At 35.9% G+C, this 20,816-nt stretch overlaps 1 protein-coding gene across 1 annotated transcript in view; it reads right to left on the bottom strand.

Annotated features, from left to right (window-relative positions):
• Positions 1–20,816, bottom strand: part of ADAMTS6 (ADAM metallopeptidase with thrombospondin type 1 motif 6) — a 149,724-nt gene that overhangs the window by 64,795 nt on the left and 64,113 nt on the right. The window contains exons 9-10 of the mRNA XM_054397495.1: positions 13,908–14,054; positions 3,945–4,086 (exon numbers count right to left, since the gene is read on the bottom strand). Of these exons, the coding sequence (XP_054253470.1) occupies positions 3,945–4,086; positions 13,908–14,054 (289 nt within the window). The remainder of the gene's footprint in view (positions 1–3,944; positions 4,087–13,907; positions 14,055–20,816) is intronic.

The following is a 20,816-nucleotide window of genomic DNA, read 5'->3' on the forward strand; positions in this document are numbered from 1 at the left end:
AAGATCTAAATCACTTCGTTGCATTGTTGTCCAACTTATTGTGCTGAACAATACAGAGGAATCTGACAAAGAGCCACAATGCTTTTGCTGGAACAGTTCTGTCCATGAGTAATAAAACAGTTTCATTAGGTCCAGTACTTAAAATACTATCAAAACAACTACGAAAGGCCTCCGTTTAACATCAAATTACCTCCTTATCAGTAAACACGTACACAGAAAGGTAGACATTTGTATCCCCTTTACTACTTTTGTTATGATGTCTTAATTGTCAAACCCCTCTTCAGGTATTCAAGTTCCTAAGTGAAAAACGCTTCAGGTACTTAAATATCCAAAATTCTTTGCAGGATCAGGACACAATCTATGATCAAAAGCAACAATATATAAAGGGATGGATGAGGAAATATGGGAGAAAGGAACATGAACACAGAGCAACACTAAAGCTAGATGACTGAAAGGTAATTTTTTTTCAAGGTTAATAAGCCATTATTACAGAATTTCAAAACAGAAAGAACATCAAGATTTCCCAAATTATTTTAAAAACACCGACTACCTTGACAGCTACATCAAAGACCAAAGGGGAACTGAATTTTTTTGGCCTCATTTGAGAGTTCAGCTGTTTCTCTTGTCACATATCTCCACCTCCCCTCAGAAAAGAACATGAGCATGAAAAAAAGACAATTTTCTCTCAGATTTCCCTTTGGTTTAAATTTAATTTCCTTCTGGGACACTAAATCCCATGTTGCAAATTCTGCTCTACTGCTTTCTTACCAGCTACTTAAAAAGGGCGAGGAAGAAATTTGTTTATTAACTAGGTTTATGTTAATTAGGGATTTTGACTACGGTTTTTCCATCCATAGTTGTACCTGTGTCTAATAGGATTAATGAACCATTAATGGCATCTTCATGTGAATAGTACATCAAAACCAGGAACAGTCAAAGCACTGACTCTTTTGATAATGAGAGAGCTGAGCAGAGTACTCAACTTAGCTTTTCTTGAAATTTAGATCTCATTTCACTACTCAATTCTAAAAACCCTTTCTTGTATGAATAGGTGTTTCTTGTGTGGGTATTTTCCTCCATTGGCACTACTAGCTTCAAAAAAAAAATTACACTTTTTTTTTCTCTTTAAAAGCTATCGCTTGAAATCAGTACGATCATAATTATCATTATGCATTATGGTCATGGCAGATAGCATTTTTAAATGGAAGCTCTACTTTAAACTTACATGATTTCTTACAGTGAATACTAACCTGCTATTCTAATATACGCAGTCTGAATACAAAAATACAGCTTTTTCTCTGAGACACATATGATTTATGCTCCCATTGACAGCACACTGACTGAACACAATATAGAACATCAGTTCAGAGGACTGAATGTCACACAAAGACATAACTTCTTCTAATTATTGCCAACTTTTTTTTTTGCAACTATAAGAGAATTCCAACAAAAGCTTCAAAACAAAAAGAAAGCACAAGTCAGAAGGCCAAGACTACCTACACACCTTCATTACTTCCAGTTGCTTATGGTTCAGAAACTGATTTAAGCAAGTGTGCTGTGCAATGTGATCATCAAAACAATGATTACATAGTTTAACACTGTTTGGAAAAAAAGTAACATACACGTGGAACAGACGGGTTTTACATATTATTAACTTTCCAGTTTAATTTGAAACACAGTATATTTCCAAAGGCTGTACTATAAATCATAGATTAAATACCTGCAGATTTCTTTAGTCTGAAAACAAAATAGTGCACCTGATCAGAATTTGTAAGGAAAAAAAAGTTTAAAAAAAAAAAGCAAAAGTCTTAGATGTAGCAACAGGAAACAGGGCCCTTAAAGAACAGTGGGTTGGAAGCAAGAACTTAAAAGAGGAACAATAAACGCCAAATGAGATTTGATGGAATGTTCAGGAGTAGAAGACCCAGTGAGCTAGTCAGCCAACTACATACAGCTTTTAAATCTTTTGCACAACGTGATCTGTCAAAGAGGCATCCCAGGAAAAATATTGTATTGATCACCCCAGGAATATGAAAAATGGATTTTCGTGGTAGCTAGCCTTTAGTGAAGCAAAGAGAATATAAATTTAATGATTATATGCTTTTATGTGAATAACCTACAAATCAAAATGTTATTAAAACTATTTACTTTTTAACCACTTCAAATGCTTGCAAGGTTTACGCAATTTAGGCTCAGCTGATTATTTGATAATAAATACAGCAGAATCATAGAATTGTTTTGGTTGCAAAAGACCCCTAAGATCACAGCATCATAGTATATCAGAGGTTAGGAAAGGACCTCAAGAGATCATCAGGTCCAACCCCCTGCCAAAACAGAATCACTTAGGGTAGTCCGCACAGGAATGCATCCAGGCAACTTTTGAAAGCCTCCAGAGAAGGAGACTCCACAACCTCCCTGGGCAGCCTGTTCCAGTGCTCCATCACCCTCACTGTAAAGAAGTTTCTCCTCATGTTGAAGTGAAATCTTCAATGTTCAAGTTTGAATCCTTTGTTCCTTGTCGTATTACTGTGCACCATCAAAAAGAGCTTGGCCCCGTCCACTTGACACCCACCCCTCGGATATCTATATACATTGATGAGAACCCCTTTCAGCCTTCTCTTCTCAGTCACTGAGTCCAATTGTCAATGCTATTACTATATATTTTCACAGAATCACAGAATGTCAGGGGCTGGAAGGGACCTCGAGAGATCATCTAGTCCAACACCCCCCCTGCCAGAGCAGGATCACCTATACCAGGTCACACAGGAACTCATCCAGGCAGGTCTTGAATATCTCCAGAGAGGGGGACTCCACAACGCCCCTGGGCAGCCTGTTCCAGTGTTCTGTCACTCTCACATATAATTCTTCCTCCTGTTTCCATGGAACGTCCTATGTCTCAGCTTCCACCCATTGCCCCTTGTCCTGTCATTGGGCATTGCCGAGAAGAGCTTGGTCCCATCCTCTTGACACTCACCCTTTACGTATTTATACACATTAATGAGTTCACCCCTTAGTCTTCTCTTCTCCAAGCTAGAGCCTCAGCTCCCTCAGTCTCTCCTCATAAGTAAGATGTTCCACTCCCTTAATCATTTTCATGGCTCTGCGCCAGGCTCTCAAGCAGTTCCCTGTCCTTTTTTAACTGAGGTGCCCAGAACTGGACACAATATTCCAGATGTGGCCTCACCAGGGCAGTGTAGAAAGGGAGGAGAACCTCTCTAGACCTACTGACCACTCCCCTTCTAATCCACCCCAGAATGGCATTGGCCTTCTTGGCCACAAGACCACATACTTTGGGCTTAAAGATTTTAAGTATTTATAAATTTACTTTATAATGGCATAAATATGCAGATTTTCATTTCTGTTGTGAATTTATTTACCTTAATTATTGTACTGGCAGCCCATATGTTGCTAGTACTTAGCTATTCAGTATTTTATTCGGCTATCCATCCTTCATGTTCCCATAACTCATCTTTAAAAAAAAGATCTGAACAATGTAGGAACAATAAAGTCAGTGTCAAGGAGAAAATAAAACCAGACCTGATATATCAATACGAGGACAAAAGTAATTTTAAAATGTAGCTTTCGGGTGAAAAGTTAAAGCCAACACAACAGATTTCCTGTTTCAAGATTAAGAAAGCATGAACCCAGTCTCATTTAACTGAAATCAGGGGAAAATCCTTTCCAAGGATCAGGATCAAATGTTCTGGGCTCCTTTTTGTCTGAAAATTAAAGAAAGCTTTCCCCCAGCTCATTTCTACCCGTATGTTTTGGTGTACAGTACACACAAATGACTCAAGCAAAAGATGCAGCATAAGGATGACAACGTACACCTTGCTGTCAGAAATCTGTAAACGATTACTGCATCTAACTGAAGGTTTATGTTATAAAGGAATATATACAAATGACTAAGCAGAACACTCAGCATAAGGATTAAGACTTCTTACCCCATATTTACACTGGCGGGATGTTGCTCCATACTGGAAGCGACACTGTTCATCAGCATCATACACCTGACCTGGGGCCACAGCTGGATAAAGAAAGTCACGCTTGGGAGGCTCATTATCAAGGCAAGTACCACGGCCCGAACTGTTCAACATAAAGGACCAAATCAATTAGGAATTCTACTGACTGTAAATCACATAAATGATATAATGCATCTAGTTCTTACTATTAACAGCACTGGGTGTAAAGTAAATATAACTGCAATAAACAAACAATAAGGTGGTACACCCATTGTAAAAATCAAACTAATGGGAATCAAGTAACTAAAAAAAAAAAACAGCATTAAAAAATGCTTATTTTAGATTATAAAATATATTTCATATATTATCCTTTTTAAAGTGTGATAATTTCTGAGCCACACAAGACTGATCTTAATTTTTCTTTCAAGATTCCTATTTTTTCACAGAAGAATAGCTACTGTGGTTATTAAATGAAAACTAAACAAGTTAAGCAAATAATGACATTTACAATTCTTAATTACCTTTCTGGTCCTTCAAACACCTAAGCACAATCTTACAGATTTGAGCATTTCAATTGATATAAAGTAAAACACATTTAGATTTCAATATGGCTAAATGCTTCTGGTATTAGGACTTTAACATGCATGCTTCTTTTCCATCTGAGAGAACAAAACAGTCACAGTAGCAAAAATTCTGCAGGATCTTCACAATTACATATACCAAGGTGAGTGGAAAAAAAAAAGTATGGATCCAAGATCTCTTCCACTGTATTTTATTTTAGTCTTAGAAATTTCAAGTTAGAACGAAGATCGTCATCTTTTAAAACTTTTTTTTCCTTCTATATTCACTGTTCGGTTTGCTGGTTAGTAGGTTTTCTTCCCAAATACGCCCATGTTCAACCACAATATTTTAGTGTAGTGGAATAAATAACCAAGAATGCCAAAAGCAGACAGAATTTGGTTTAGACAACTTCATACTTTACTAAATGTAACTTTTCAGTTTTACTTAGTGTGCACGAAAGAGAAAAGATGCTCTTTTACTGATAGAGTGAGGATTTAAAAAGAAAAAAAATCTTATGCCAATACTTTGCTTTTTTCCCCCCCCAACATTCCTACAAATTGCCAGCACTTAATAGTATTTTTTCCAAATCTTTTCCATGCACCTCGCCAAAAGAATGTAACTTCAGACATGAATGTTCTACACTGTTTTATGGAAATATCCAATTTTCTGTATTTTTAATCTGCAGATTAAAAAAGGGCAAAAAGCCACCTTTAACTACACATTTTCTGCTCTTGTTTTAACTAGTTTTATTATATCACTTTAAATACTACAATAAATCCTTTGGAAAAACAAAGAAACAAACTGCCAACCATCTTAGACAACAGCAAACAGCAACTAAGGGAATAAACAGGTAAAGACAGAAAAAAAAATTATATCCAATTACTAATCCAAACAATAGTGTGATTCACCTGCACATACACACAGACACTTTCTCAGCAGGAATTTATTTTTAAAATGTCAACTGTGTGGTTCTGACATAAAAAATAATGTACTTTCCTCTTTGTTCCAGTTTTAATTATTGCAAGCATATACATTTTCTAACAGCAGAAGTTGGGTAAACTACCCAGCGTTGTTTTGAAATATTTCGCTATTATATTTTGCATGTATGAGGGGTATACGTTAACAATTCCAATCTGAAAATAAGTTAAATACAATCTGATTTTTGATGTACTGTCTGAATCAGACTGGAGACAGGAACTTTGCTTAAGGAATCTGTGGGAAGTTCAGCATTTTACATCAGCCTGAGCTAATCTTGCATGAGTGGAGCATTTCATAGATTTCAACACCACAGAATTTGGTCTGTAAACTTGTGATCCTGTAAACAGGACACCACCATTTAAAAACCCTCATTACCTTCAATGACTTGTATATTAGAAGTCTATACCTACTCTATGAGCCATATAATTGCAGAAACTTAAGTCAAAATCACAGAATCACACAGAATCACAGAATTATCAGGGTTGGAAGGGACCTCAAGGATCACCTAGTTCCAACCCGCCTTCAGTGGGCAGGGACACCCTCCACTAGATTTGGCTGCCCAGAGCCATATCCAGCCTGGCCTTAAAAACATCCACAGATGGGGCTTCCACCACCTCCGTGGGCAACCTGTTCCAGTCTCTCACCACCCTTATGGTGAAGAACTTCTTTCTGACATCTAATTTAAATCTACCCTCCTCTACCTTGGATCCATTACCACCAGTCCTGTCACTACCTGACTATCCTTGTAGTAAATACGAAAACATGCCTCTTCTGCTCATGACAAGAGTTTCTCCAAAAAGAAATACTGTTGCAGTAGTACAAAGGCAAGAAAATTATTACTAAGCAGTCATTCACTTAATAGCTAAATTACATCACTACCCCTCAGACTGAAAATTTCTCTCTTTCTTCCCTTCTGCTTCAGTTCTGTTTCTTTTCTCATGTAGTAGGACAAAACTGGCACATTATACAAACTTGTTGTTAGAACTTGGTACTATATTGTATGAACCAAAGAATTTAGGAAAATAGATAGTATGTGCTATAAAACACACTAACCAGACACTATTGGTAATGAAAAGCCTCAACAAAGCTGTGCAAAGAACAAGTACAGGCTGAGGACTATACAACCTTTCCAGACAACTTCTACTGCACTCAGGGTGTAATAGTCCTGAGTCTATGTCCTTGTTCTTCTCCCTTTCTCTTCACTCCATCAAAGTAAAACCCACATACTTGAGAGAAAAACAAAAGCCCCAACAAATAACAACCTACTAAAGCTAGGGGAATTGATCAAAAGAATACAATAATAATAACGTATTCGAGCACTTTATTAACAGAGGTCTGACAGTTACCAATCAAGGCTACAACACTGAAAAAATCACCTTTCTATAGATGGAAAAAATACCATCTCAAACTCATCCTTACATGCTATTTACTCCACAGTACACTGCTGGTATTTAAAGACTATGTCATTTTCCTTATTTTAGGGTAATTTCTTAAGAAATATTTGGACTGGATTCAATTATAAAATAGCTTAGTTTAATATTACTTCATCCCAGTATCACAGTATAGTTCTCAAGAGATCTTTATAAAATGCTCTACAATATATTTTAAACTTTCCTTTGTACTTCAATATCACAAGATATTAAAGATACAAAAGTCTTCTTCGGAAGGGTATCATAGATATTAGAGCACTCTAAAACCGTAAGATCTCAGATGTGCTATCACTGCCAACTACTTGATCAAAATAATAGCAAGAAGGGATTCAATTAGAATCTTTACAGACTGAACAATGCAAAACTGAGGATCGTAACCTCTGTACAGACACTGCTCTTGTATCCAAGTCCTATAAAAAGGAAAACCAAAAAAATTTTATGCTCCTATTACATTATCTATTCCTAAATACCTCATCAATGCACACAATACATGGTTGAAGAAAATATCCCAGAACACTGGCACTGAAAATAGGTTTTCATTGTTAGATAATTGGCTCATTCATAGTAATGATGTGGACTATAACACAAGCTATGATTCACAATCATAAATCAAATTTGTTATCAATATTTGTAATTATCTGTCATAGCTAAACAACCATACACTGAATGTATTGATAGTAGACCTAACAATTCGTTACCAAACCATAAAAATTTAGGGGAGGGGTGGGGGTGGGGAAGAATTGCAAAACTTGTAACAGTGGATTTTATGTATACATACACATATTAAAAAAAAATATTTACACGCCTATATATAACATTTGGCTCCTCAGAGAATCCTTACTGTGTATTTATTACCTATTTTTCCTGAATAAAACCTTTTTAGAGAGTACCAGGATACATTTCTGTACAGGTTACAAAAGCTGCTTAACTTAACATTAATAAATATACAGATTGATCAATAGTCTACAGATAATAACATAAATATTTGCAGAATCAGGGTGTAAGTAACAGGAGTGTGATTTGGAGTGGTATGTTTAACATAAATATTAAATATTACAGAAATTCGTATATTGATGTGGGTTTAACACACATTCTCATGATAAATTCTACTTTCTTCCAAGACATTATGCAAGGCTGGCTCTATGTCTTAAAAGACACTTCATAGCAAAGACTACTTTTACACAATTTTTCTTTTGGTTGGTAGTAGATAATTTTGCTATTTATTTAATGTATGCATACCTCTGCAATATGGCCTGTGTCCCAAAGCATTCTTTTGTTCTTTTGTGTAATTATCCAGCAGTCATATTAGGAAAAAAATTATTGTTTCATCCACCAAAATTTGTTAATATCCGGCCTTGAGAGTTTGGGATACACTAGGCTATAAAACACTGGGCCAATTTGTTCTTCTATCTTTATTTCATCACACATTCTACAAATAAGTTAATGAGAATCTGCTGCTGATTCTGCCCTTTACAATTTCATTGAATTGAAATAACCCAAGAGGTAGCCAAAGAGTACTGTGTGCAAAGTCAGTGCTCAAAAACATACTGCCAGCTCGTGCTTAGAGAAACTTGTGAGTTTTTTAACTGAGTAGCCTTTTCAGTAAAGCATAAGAATGTCAAAGTTTCAGAAGCCTAACTGGCAACATATGCCTTTTCTTCAATTATCTCAAATACCAAATAAAAAGTCCTAGTAAACTTTAACTAACTAACTAAATCCAAAATGTAGGTCAACAGATAATACTGAAAGCAAATTTTCTACATTGCTTTGTAGAGAGAGAAATGAAATTTTCATATAATTGATGTAACCTAGTCTTCACTTGTACTTCTTTTAGAAGTTCATTTAGATTTCTGGAGTATGAGACTGGAAAATCTGCCACAGATAATACCTGAGGCATAACCCAGATGTACCTATATTTATCTTGCATATCCACCTGTATGTCCAAGATTCTTGGGCAGACAATATCTGGTCCCAAACACTGGATGATTTTTTAATACTGTCTACATGGGCTTTCTTGTTTCAAGATAAATTTGGTTTCCTTGCAGAGTTAGAAAAGTGAAATCTTAGATCTCAGTCATGTTGTATGGCAATCCTAGAGACTCTCCAAGATTTCCTGCGATATTTACTCAAATAGTTTGAAGACTCTCAGTTCTTTTCCATTCATCTTCAAAAGACAATCCAGCCTCTGAAGACAGACTTGGTGCCATCTGACTTCTAACACCTTCTCCTGTCCAATGCTGACAGACTAACAAAGTATGATTCCAGAAATCATTCGGATTTTGTTATTAATTGAATGAAAAATTCTAAGGAAAAAAGTATTCTTCCTTATGTCCATCATGGGTGGAGTTGAACCTGCTGCTGTTTTTCATACCATGCTGCAGTCATGCCAGCTTTAAAAAGCAAAGTGCTAACTGGAGCAAAGCATTATGGGGCTTGAAATTCAGATGGGGCTTGAAGTTCAGATTGCAACCTGAGAGGCTTCCTTTCCTGGTTGCTGCTTTTGGGCTCCAGGTCTTGGGTGTTGGCTCTATTTCTGCAGGCATGGTGGTGAGACAGGTGGGAGTCAGGTAGCACTGGTTTTGGTTTTCTGTTTTATGTTGGGTTTTTTCCTGTGTTTCACTGCACTTCTTCTGCAAATAAGCTAAGCTAAGGTAATAATGCATTGCATTATTAGATTAATTAGATTATTAGCTAAGGTAATCATGCATTGTGATATCTTATATTAAACTCTTACCTTACCTCTTTATCTCAACCCTGAGTTTTGTGTGTTACATTTCCCCTCACTTTTGTGTTGGGGGAGCAGGCAGGTTTGCCCTTGCATTAACCCATTACAATGTCTAGGTATCTCTATGGCTATATAGGCACGCTATATAAATATATGCTGGATATAATGAAGCTTGCATTTATACATATACACACGCACAATGTATACACACACACTGCACAGAATGGCATTTATACTAATTACTTTTCACTTACATACAATTTTGGGGTGGGTTCATTTATCCTTTAAACAGGTCCTAAATGTTTCTACTCCTCTCACAGGAATCTCTGTTCTCTGACACTGTTCTCCTGATTTAAAATCCCTCTAAAGCATTGATGAACAATTCACTTAAACTAAATTCAGTCAATCTTTCACTCCAACATAAAGCTTGATTGACAATAGCTATTATGTGCTAGAAGAAATATTTTCCCCAGAAACCAATTATTTTCCTTGGCCATTTTGGAGTGTGTGCTGGCCAAATATTCTTCTTGAAGAGTTTTGATAGCTCTACTAGCAATGCATAGTTTATTTTGCCTCATTGTCATCCTTTGAGCCATACTCATCCTCTATCCAGCCATCTTGGAAAATTAATTGCTTTCCCAACTAGTACCTGAATGAATTGACACCTTCCAAGGGATATCTAATGAGTATTTTTCAGTAACCTCAATCTGGAAAACTTGTTTCTGATTTAAGAAAATCTTGAGGAAGAGAAAGATAATGATGAAGTTCTACTTTGAGTGTCACCATGATGATTTCTGTTTCAAACTGCTTCTGCCTGATGATAAAGAACAATGCGGTATCTACACTACAAAATGGCATACAGTGCAAAACCACTGTAGCAAACAGTGACCCAAGCTGAGAAACTAGTAAATTCACATTAATCTACCTTACTGTATAATAAGACTGTAAACACATAGGCTTCTAGTGAAAAGTACAGTTGCATTAATCTGTTGCATGACAGCCCTGCCCAAATTTGTATTCAGATCCAAGCCAATAAATCTAAAAGGTGTGGTATGTCATTTAGACTTACAAACTCATGTTTCTGCTTGGGTATATATATTTCATCCCATCACATTCCATACTTCTTGTTAGACATATCTAAATCCTAAACTAGCCATGAGTTGAGGAAAAAAGAAAAAAAAATAACCTACTTATCTTCCTTGTTTGTAGTTTGCTGAGTCCTATCCCAGTTGGTTTCCCTTTCTTGAGAAAAAAGGAAATAAAGAGGTAGACACATCCAAAGACTCTGATGATATCTTGAACCTTTGCTTCTAAAGTTCTAAATCAGCATTTTCCTCATCTGTTGCTAAGTTGCAAAGAACTATTAAGGAAAAAAAAGCAGGATAATTTTTGTTGTCTGGATGCAGACTGTTCTGCTCTTATAGAAGCAATTTGGGAATTGCTATTGCATGAAATCCACTAATTTCCTTTTTGCTATTCTCCCTTAAGGAAAGGTGTAAATGGGTAACAAAAGGTGATCTAGGCTTTTCACAGCTGTCCTACAGGTACTTAGTCTAACTATCCCAATAGTTTCCTGCTACCATTGAAGAGATAACATGAAAAGATGGGGAGAAAACTAGACACTGGGGGAAAAGCCCTACAATATTGTACCTCATGAAATAATAAAACAACTTCACTGATACAGTATTAGAACCATAAACAATATTGAGTATAGAATCATAATGAACTGTTCATGTCTGAGAAATTTAACATTTTTAAAAACAGACTGCAAAATTAGTAGATGAAAGAGAAGTTATCTTTGGCTCTTAGTATGTTATTTAAGACAGTAACCTGTTCAACTGGAAAATCTGTTCATAACTGCAATGTGTAAAATAATGTTTAATCAAGGTGGTTTTGAAAAGAAATATTCCACATGCCAGGTTACATAAATAAAGCTAAAAAGTTATAAAAGATAATTTATTATTGAAGGTGCTATGTGTAGGTTTTTCTTTCAGTCTAAGCTCAAGTATCACTATGTATCTTCAGTAATGATTTTTTAATGAAATTCACAGATGGTAGTAATTTGAGTCAAGTTGCAAACACTGGCAATGATAGAGAAGTATCTCAAGAAACTTAAACTGCTTAGAACTATGAGAACAGATACACCAGAGTACTGTTCTCACATTATGCTATTAGAACAACAATTTCACTGGCATCCTATAGACTTAAAAAAGAAACTTAACAGTGAATTAAACAGGAAACAAAAGAGAATAATGGAGATGCTAGCACTAAATAGTAAAATAAATTTTAAAATTAAACATAAAGTAGAAAGGCACAAACTAAACACATCTTTAAGTGTCAGTAAAAATCTGAAAGATTACTGCATATGTATCAATCAAAGCAACATGAAATTTTATTCAGGTTGAAATTTAAAACTGAGGGGGCACATTATGAACAAATGTTCAACTCTGTTACATTTGCAACATAGTACAAGCCACAAAATTTTACCACTTTTTCTCTCTAAACCAATAAATAAGGAATTACTTCTTAGCTATCTGCTGAATAGTGTCTTCATCAATAGCAAATTTATTTTCAGGACAAAAAACAGAGTCCAGAGGAAAGCAACAAAGTAAATGAGACAAAAAGTAGCAGAACTGTAACAGTAAGAATTAAACTCACAAATTCCAGAAGAAAATACCTGCACTGCAGGCTTACAGTCAGAAGTACTAACCTGTGAAATGATCTCTCAGAAGAGATGTGAAAACCATAGTCTTTGTCACAGTTAACATTAGACTACATGACATACAAGAAAGACTACTAAAGGGAACTGTGTTGAATTAATAGATATTATTGACAGTGATAAAGCTACCTTGTTTGTTGGGGTTTTTTTATAATGATAGTGTTAAATGAATACATATATATCTCTTCTGAGGAAATCCATTTATTGTGAGAAACTTGTATCACACATATGTAAGGATGACTTATATGGTGTGCTTTAGTTTAAATACTCATCTTAAACACTTCAATACATTAAACTGGGTGAGTGCACAGTTCAGTGGAGTGATACAAAATACTTTAACCTGATACAGTAGCTGAAAACTTTTTTTTAACTCCAAACATCACCAACACTGAAGGTCTGTCTCTGCCCACTGATTCACTAGGGAGCTCAAATACCTCTTCAAAACAATTCAGTGATCCTCTACAGTGTGTAGGAAGCTACATTTGAACCAACCTAATGAAAATGTACTGGTCTGTATGGGTACCTTCAGGTTAGATTCAGAATATAGCATCTTATTCTGATGTTAGATCCTTGAAAGAGGAGGAGAAGTTCCTTTTGTTCTTAGTAGTCTCATGGTTAGACCACCTGACTGGTTTATGTTGATCTTGTAAAATACACCAACTATCTGAAAGATTGAAGAACCATTTTTTCTCAAATGAATGATTACACTGATGACTCTGAACCTACCAACCAACTGCCATTTGCTCCTGTAAAACACATTTGATGCCATTAAAAGAATTCCTGTTATTAATCTGTCCTCAGTGAACACGCCATTCTGTTTGTCTTCCATGATGTAAAATACAAACAAAAGTTTCATTATACTTCACATGTACCAATGTACACATTGGTATAAGCACATTTTTGAGAATAACATATTTTGATTAAAATTTTTCACACTGAAGTAAAATTTCAGGTAGCAATCTACTTCTGAATAGAAACCAGCACAGAAGTATAGGTAAGCACAGTTTTAAGATATTAATATAAAGATCTAGATCATCCTCTCCTATAATCATCATATTCTCACCAATGCTACCAAGGAAAATTGATATATAAAGCATATAAAGCCCCAGAAGGGGGGCTGCATGAAAAAAATCTGGAGAATGAAACGTACAGGGCTACAGCCTCTTTCCTTTCACTTGATTGCCTCAAAATATGAACGTGCTCTAAAAAACATTTCCCATTCACAGATAAATTCCACATTCTTTGTTTCTCACTCTCAGATTAATGAAGTAATGAGATATGATCTCTGCTTCAAAATGTTTCAAATAGATTGAAAACCAGAACTGTTCAATTGGAGAACAGAGCAGAAGGCGGCTTTGCCATTACATAGAAAAAATGTTCTACAAAACAAAAATCTGAAGTGACTTGCTGCATTTCTGTATTTCTGTCCATACCAAAAATGTGAACTATCAGAATAGGTCACAGTACCTCTATTTATCCAGAAAAGCGTCAATTTTTTGAAAACTCATAATTTTTATTGGGAGATTACTTACTCTAAAAAACTGGTGATGTAATCCCGACTGCAGGCTGACCAAGAGAACGGGTTGGTGTTTGCTGTAATATGAGCTGCCATTAGCTTTGCTGCTTCATGACCTTTGGTCCCACAGGAATTTCCAATTCCATCATGATTCATACCAAAACTGCCCAAAAAGAGAAGAGAAACAGACCATTACTTTTCTACAGCATCATGTATCACAGTATCCCAGTATCACAGTATATCAGAGGTTGGAAGGGACGTCAAGAGATCATCAGGTCCAACCCCCCTGCCAAAGCAGGATCACCTAGGATAGTCCGCACAGGAATGCATCCAGGCAACTTTTGAAAGTCTCCAGAGAAGGAGACTCCACAACCCCCCTGGGCAGCCTGTTCCAGAGCTCTGTCACCCTCACTGTAAAGAAGTTTCTCCTCATGTCGAGGTGAAATCTTCTATGTTCAAGTCTGAACCCATTGTTCCTTGTCTTATCACTGTGTACCACTGAAAAGAGCCTGGCCCCTTCCTCCTGACACCCACCCCTCAGATATTTATAGACATTGATCAGATCCCCTCTCAGTCTTCTCAAGACTAAACAGCCCCAGGGATCTCAGTCTCTCTTCATAGGGGAGATGCTCAAGTCCCCTAATCATCCTCATGGCTCTAAAACTTAATGTCACCTTCACTGAAATCATATCAGATCTAAAGGAACACAGTTCAGGAGAACTCTTAGGTGGAGAATCAGAATGAGTTAAATTGTGTTCAGAATACTGCACAATTACATAACTGACTTTTCTCCCACAGAATTTAGAAAGCATTTTATTTATTTTCTAAAGCTTTTAAAGAAAATTCATCAATATTCTTGCAAGATAAATACAGAGCATTTAGTCCTTATTTGGCATTATACCTGGATACAGAATACACATTGTGGCATTGACACTTGGATTAGTAAACAAGGGCAAGTGGAGAATAGGTATGTGGCTATAACAGTAGAGTTTAACTACACAGCAATCAACGATAATTCAAGCAGAACATGGGTTTTGCACTTTCCAAGGCCATGCTGTACACATAATCCCTCCATGTGTCCACTCACAGAGTGACCCTTCTATTAGAGTTCTGCCTTGACATGGAACGTTGGAATGAAGATGACTGAAAATCAGCAGAAAAGAGAGTAAGAAACCTGTGGGTGGCAGTTAGCTAACAGAGATTCCCAAATTTTTCACAAAGATGACACTACTCTGGAATAAGACATAGGGCAGACAAATCCTTATGTCTTAGTAATCACTGGCATGCACACTTGGACACACAGATCGTCAACATAACCATATCATTAAAACTACAACTAAATTCATAGTGTATCTGTTTAAAAAATACTTTTATTACAGACTACCTTCAGTTAAATTGTTACTGTTATTCATAAGCAATCAATGACACTTATGGATCTGAACAGAGTATTTAATACTCCATTTTCTTAGTCTGTCTTTGATTAACTTCCATTCAATTACTTGGGGGCAAAAACTTGTTTTGTTAAATATTAACACCTTTGGTCAAATTCCTTCCTTCCTTCCAAACATGTTACAAGGCTTATGAAATCAGAGGGACAGGTACCGAGACACACAACGGCGTCCCTGGCCATGAGACAGAGAAGTAGTTAAAAGGAGTGTCAAAACTTAGCTTCTGCACATCCAGAGCAGTGAAACTGTAATTTCTTTCCGTATCACACAAAGAGGTCAGTCGTTGGAACTTCTGTATTACGAATGCTAAAGAGGCTCTCTGATTTCTTAATCATCATTCAGGAACACAAATATGTTAAAGCATTCCATTTTGATTTTCTAGGACTTAGTGCCAGAAGATACAAATGGTAGTAGATTTGAGGCTGGCCATTTTATCTGCCAACAATATCACTTCATACCAATCCACATCCCTTTCTTTACTGACAACAGCGAAATTGATGTTGTATTAATCTGAACGAACAGCTTCAGAAGGTGGTATAAAAATACAAGAACTTTACATTATTCTGAGCTTCAGTATCCTGGGTACTGTTTCATGTCTTCAGCAGATCATGACAACCCTGTATACCCTGAAAGCACAAGGTACAGCTACCCATTCCTCCCAAATTCTATTAATCTCAGGGAAATACAAAAACAAACATCAGTGACCAATGGATGTTCACTGCCTCCTAGAGGCTGGAGAAAGACTTAATTATCAAAAAGCATCACTTCCCTGATGATGGGATTCCTCCCTATGGAAAAACTAGTCTTTAGCAATGCCTGCATGCATCTAGTTTAGCATACAGAATCTATAAACGTAGACTGTTGTATCATCAAATGAGGAACACTCCTTCATGTATTAAAAAACCACACCTTTAAAACCAACTCATCTGAGCAATGTAGGTATTGTAACGAAACCAGTGTTAATGCTGATGACCATTCTTCAATATTGATAAATACTTTTGGAGGGAAGAACTTAGAAGTCAAATGCAGCAAAGAGAACCAGAATTTTACAGTTAAAAATGTGCTTTATTGACCTAGCACTCATTTGCCTTAGTTTCCTAAAATTAGGAAACAAGGACCTTAGTTTCTTAAAACAGAAACATTTGCCTTTGAATCGTCTCTGTACAAGGGGTAACGACTTTAAATTGAGAGGGCAGATGTAGATTAGATATTATAAAGAAATTTTTTATGATGTGAATGGTTAGACACTAGAACAGGTTGCCCAGAGAAGCTGTGGATGCCCCATCCCTGCAAGTGGATGTGGCTAGGGTGGATGTGGCTTTGATCAAACTGGTCTAGTGGAAAGTGTTCCACTCATGTAGTTGGAACTGTAAGATCATTAATGTCCCTTCCAATCCAAACTATTCTATGAATCTGTGTATAATGTCTTAAAATAGAGAACCCCAGCTTTTAATAATCTCTATGATTAACTCCTTTATAGAAATGGGCATTTGGGTATGTGGAAAAGAGTTGATTTGGATTATGCTGCCTACATCTGATATTCAGCTTGTGCCTAGTTACTGTATTCAATTTGTCAAAGGACTTCAACTGAAAGACAAACTGAAATTAAATTTCAACTTTGCAGTTTAACAGCTTTCCTCCCGACAGCTCTTCTTGTGAAAAACGTGATGTTGCTGGCAGTGGTATGCCTGATAAAAAACATGTCTGTGAACGGAGGATGCGATCCTTGATGCACATAGGAACTCAATGCCTTTTCATGAGCTGATGATAGTCTCAGTTTTTACAGATGTTCATGCACCTAAATCATCTATTGCCATCTAAAAAGGCTCTTCTACTTAACCCTGCTTTGCATTTAGGAGGAAAATGATTAGTAAGTTCAAGTAGTTTTTTTCTCATGCTTGGAATGGGGTTTTGAAATTATTGTCATCTGTTTCCAAAGGTGGTAGTGGTAGCATGCCATTCCAGACCAGTAATTTCAACTCCTGTGGCCAGAACAGCAGATGAAAACCCATTTCTGTCTGAAGTACCAGCTTTATTTCCATCAGGACATACTGATTCTGTTTGGCCATCGCTACATTAAAGATACACCTTTTACAAAAGTACGTTTGCAATTAGATTGGGGTGGGAAGGCAGGGAAGAAAAGAAGGAACATAAAATGTTTTTCATGGAGCCACTGCTACCCTGTGCAAACTCACTAAACAGATGCAGACTGTATTACTTCCATTGCTTACTAAGCCTGCCTAGAACTACAAGTAAAATGTTGTCTTTAAAAGAACAGCCAGATGGGGAAGTAGAGAGTGAAAAATTTTCTCACCTGACACAGGAGCTCGAGAAAAGGTGTTTAACCTACCAGCATTATGGCTATTCTTTCCCAACAGAGCACCTACATTAAAGAGCTGTGCAAAGCAGCAACACTGAGAACATTAAAATCATAACTGAAACTCTCCTTAGATTTTCTGTAGTTTGTATACTTATTAAAATACTAAGAGGGCAGCACATCTGATTACTGCTATGTTGTTACGAAGCGCAATTTCTGAATGGACATATATGATAATTTTCTTAAATATTCTCGTTTCTGCAAGTAATTAACTATTTGTCAACTGATACAACATCATGGAGAAATTTTTTGAGAAGATATAATCTTCATTTCTCATGGTATAAAATACCAATAGAAGGTCAGAAATTTTTCCTTACTATTTTTAATCATATAACCCATATTATGACCTAAGACACAATTCTCTCTGTAGCCCTCCATATACTTCTAGCAGAGATTACTTAGAAATATTGGTTACAGCTTCGTAACAGCATGCAAACTGCACCTCACCCTTAAATGACATTAGAAATAGTGGGGAGTGGCAAAAAAAAATTAATTATGCTTTTGAAAAATCAGGTTATTTTAATTCAGGATCACAAACATACCACATTGTTCCCCTCAAGGAATCAAGGTTACTTAGTTACATCACTTCCTATTTCCACATCTTAACATGGGGTTTAACCCTAACTGATGATTTCCTACATTTGGAGATCAATATATGATTTGGAGCATCCAACATCCTTCATTCTGAAGTACCGTAGAATTTAGAACTTGACTTTGCTGAAATATACTGCTTCCCTGAAAACTTGGAAAACAAACCAACTGAATAATGATAGCTTTACAACACGCACATCTATCATGAAATTGAAACATCATTTTCACTTACTTTTATCATACGATTTTTCCCATTTGCTTCCCAAACATCATTCTTGTCTGAGTTATAGCCAATGATCAAACAGCCCATCAAATACAATTTCATATATTAGCATAATTTACTATTAAATAATGTAGGAAGCTCTTAAAAGCACAGCAAATTCTAATTTACCAAAAACCAACGCAGCCTATTCATAAACCTGAACTTTTTTATGAGGAAAAGACAGATTTCAATGGAAATGTTATAAGACTAAAGACTAAAATGACTTTTTAAAAAATGCTAGAATTGCAGGCACATTTTAGCTGTGTGAACTAATTCAGAACTAAAAACACATTTTAAAATACTGTTCTTCAGCTAATTTACTGTCAGACTACTATCTATCCTTTTATTATTTCTCACATCTTTGTTCCAGAGGACTGTCAAACTCCCCTGAATTTCAATTCATTACATCACCTTTATGTCAAGCCAATTCCGACTTTTCAGAAATTACATTAGGCACCAGCCTTTTCCCTCTGCTCTTTCCATACAGCCCTCAATAGTTGTCTGTCATTAGTAAATTCTTTTCCTACTCCACATTTTATGGATGGCTGTCTGTTCCAAGCCTAGTCAACTATCCTCATGTTTTGACATTTCTCCTCCCACATAACCTCAGTTAGTTATGAGTTTCAACTGCCCACAACTTATCTGCACCAAAACTGCATTATACACACATAAAAGCTACAAAAAAACACCCAACATAATGGTGTTTAACAAAGTATGACTGGCCATAATAATCACACTGTCCATCTCTTTAAGTCTTAAAGACTAAGTGCTTTTCTGGATAATATTCTTTAATCAAGTGGAAGTTACTTGTATTAATACAAAGTTAAATTAGTTAAACTTAATACACTACGATATGCCGAAAGTCAGAGTAAATGGCTTTTCATCATTTTGTAATGTAATGAACTACTAGAAACTAACAACAGTTTGAGCCATGCTTTCATCAGGGAATCTTACAAATCAAATTTTAGAGAAACTGTGGATAATCAGTCAAAATATATTTATTATTATTTCTGTTCTCTTTTAATTGCAAGAGAATTCTATTCTTGAGTTTGATACTAAAAAGAATAAATAAAAAAACACCACCACAGTGTTCCACAGCAACTATATAATTAATAAAAACACAATCTCTCAAAGGGCAGTCCTCTTATTCTGATTTGAGTTATGTTTTAGTTTGTGTTATATATCCAGTGTAAACAAATCCCTTAAATGCTTCTATTTTTCATTTGATAATGAAGCCAATTTCCTATTTCCCGTGTACGTCTGAAGGGAAAAGCAATCATCACAGCACAGCCAAAGAAAACATTTACAAAGCTCCCCAAAATGATTATTTCACTCACATATGCAAGTACCTTCTAGTAGGTACTAGGAAGCAGGAAGCTGAGAGGAAATAACAACTTCCTTGATTTAGTTGTAGAGGCATTCAGTCAGATTGTGGGTGAATAGGAGGTGATGCATGCACAAAACAAGCACAAAAAATTATGAACCTTGATTTGCTGCCCATGATAACTTCTCAGCTTTTACTGAATGTACCTACATGGCATGCTTGTTTTTAAAATTAAGCTTGCAGTGAAACTTTGTTTAATCATTTCACACCGAATAAAAGCTACAGGAATAAACTTTCTACTCTTTTGAAACCAGCATGTGATGTGTTGTGCCAGCTACAGGATGAGGAGAAAGCCCCAAAGAGCTGAGATTTCAGAATTTTAAAAGACATTATGTATAAGAAGCAGAAAGATATGGAATACAGAAAACACAGCTGGTTAAAAAAATTCCTGTGATCACAGGATATATGCTATCACTATATTGTTTTTCTTGGATTCTAACCAAAGCCTAAGCTCTTCAAACCAATTCTTGTCATCATGCCAGATTTGCATGATAAAATAGCTGCATATATTTAAACGACTCATGTATCTGTGGAATAACCTACACAAAACATGCAGTTGTTTTTCTTGTTAAACATTCACAGCAAGATTACCTCTTACTATAAGAGATGCCATTAATAAGAATTTCACAACTATGACTGATTTCAAGTAGTTCTTTCCTCAACAGTGAAAATGCATTTCCCTTTACCCTTTTTCAATTCATTCAAGTAAAGCAGAAGAAGAAAGGAAATTAAGATGAGGAGAATTACATGCAATTTTAATTATTTTTGTTCAGATTTATACAACTGCTTTTGAATTCTAATATTAATCCATTTCAGTACATCTACAGTGGGTTTTTTTATACAATATAAAAAAAAAAGATTGA

The sequence above is a fragment of the Indicator indicator genome, chromosome Z, assembly GCF_027791375.1.
Source record: "Indicator indicator isolate 239-I01 chromosome Z, UM_Iind_1.1, whole genome shotgun sequence".
NCBI classification, from domain to species: domain Eukaryota; kingdom Metazoa; phylum Chordata; class Aves; order Piciformes; family Indicatoridae; genus Indicator; species Indicator indicator.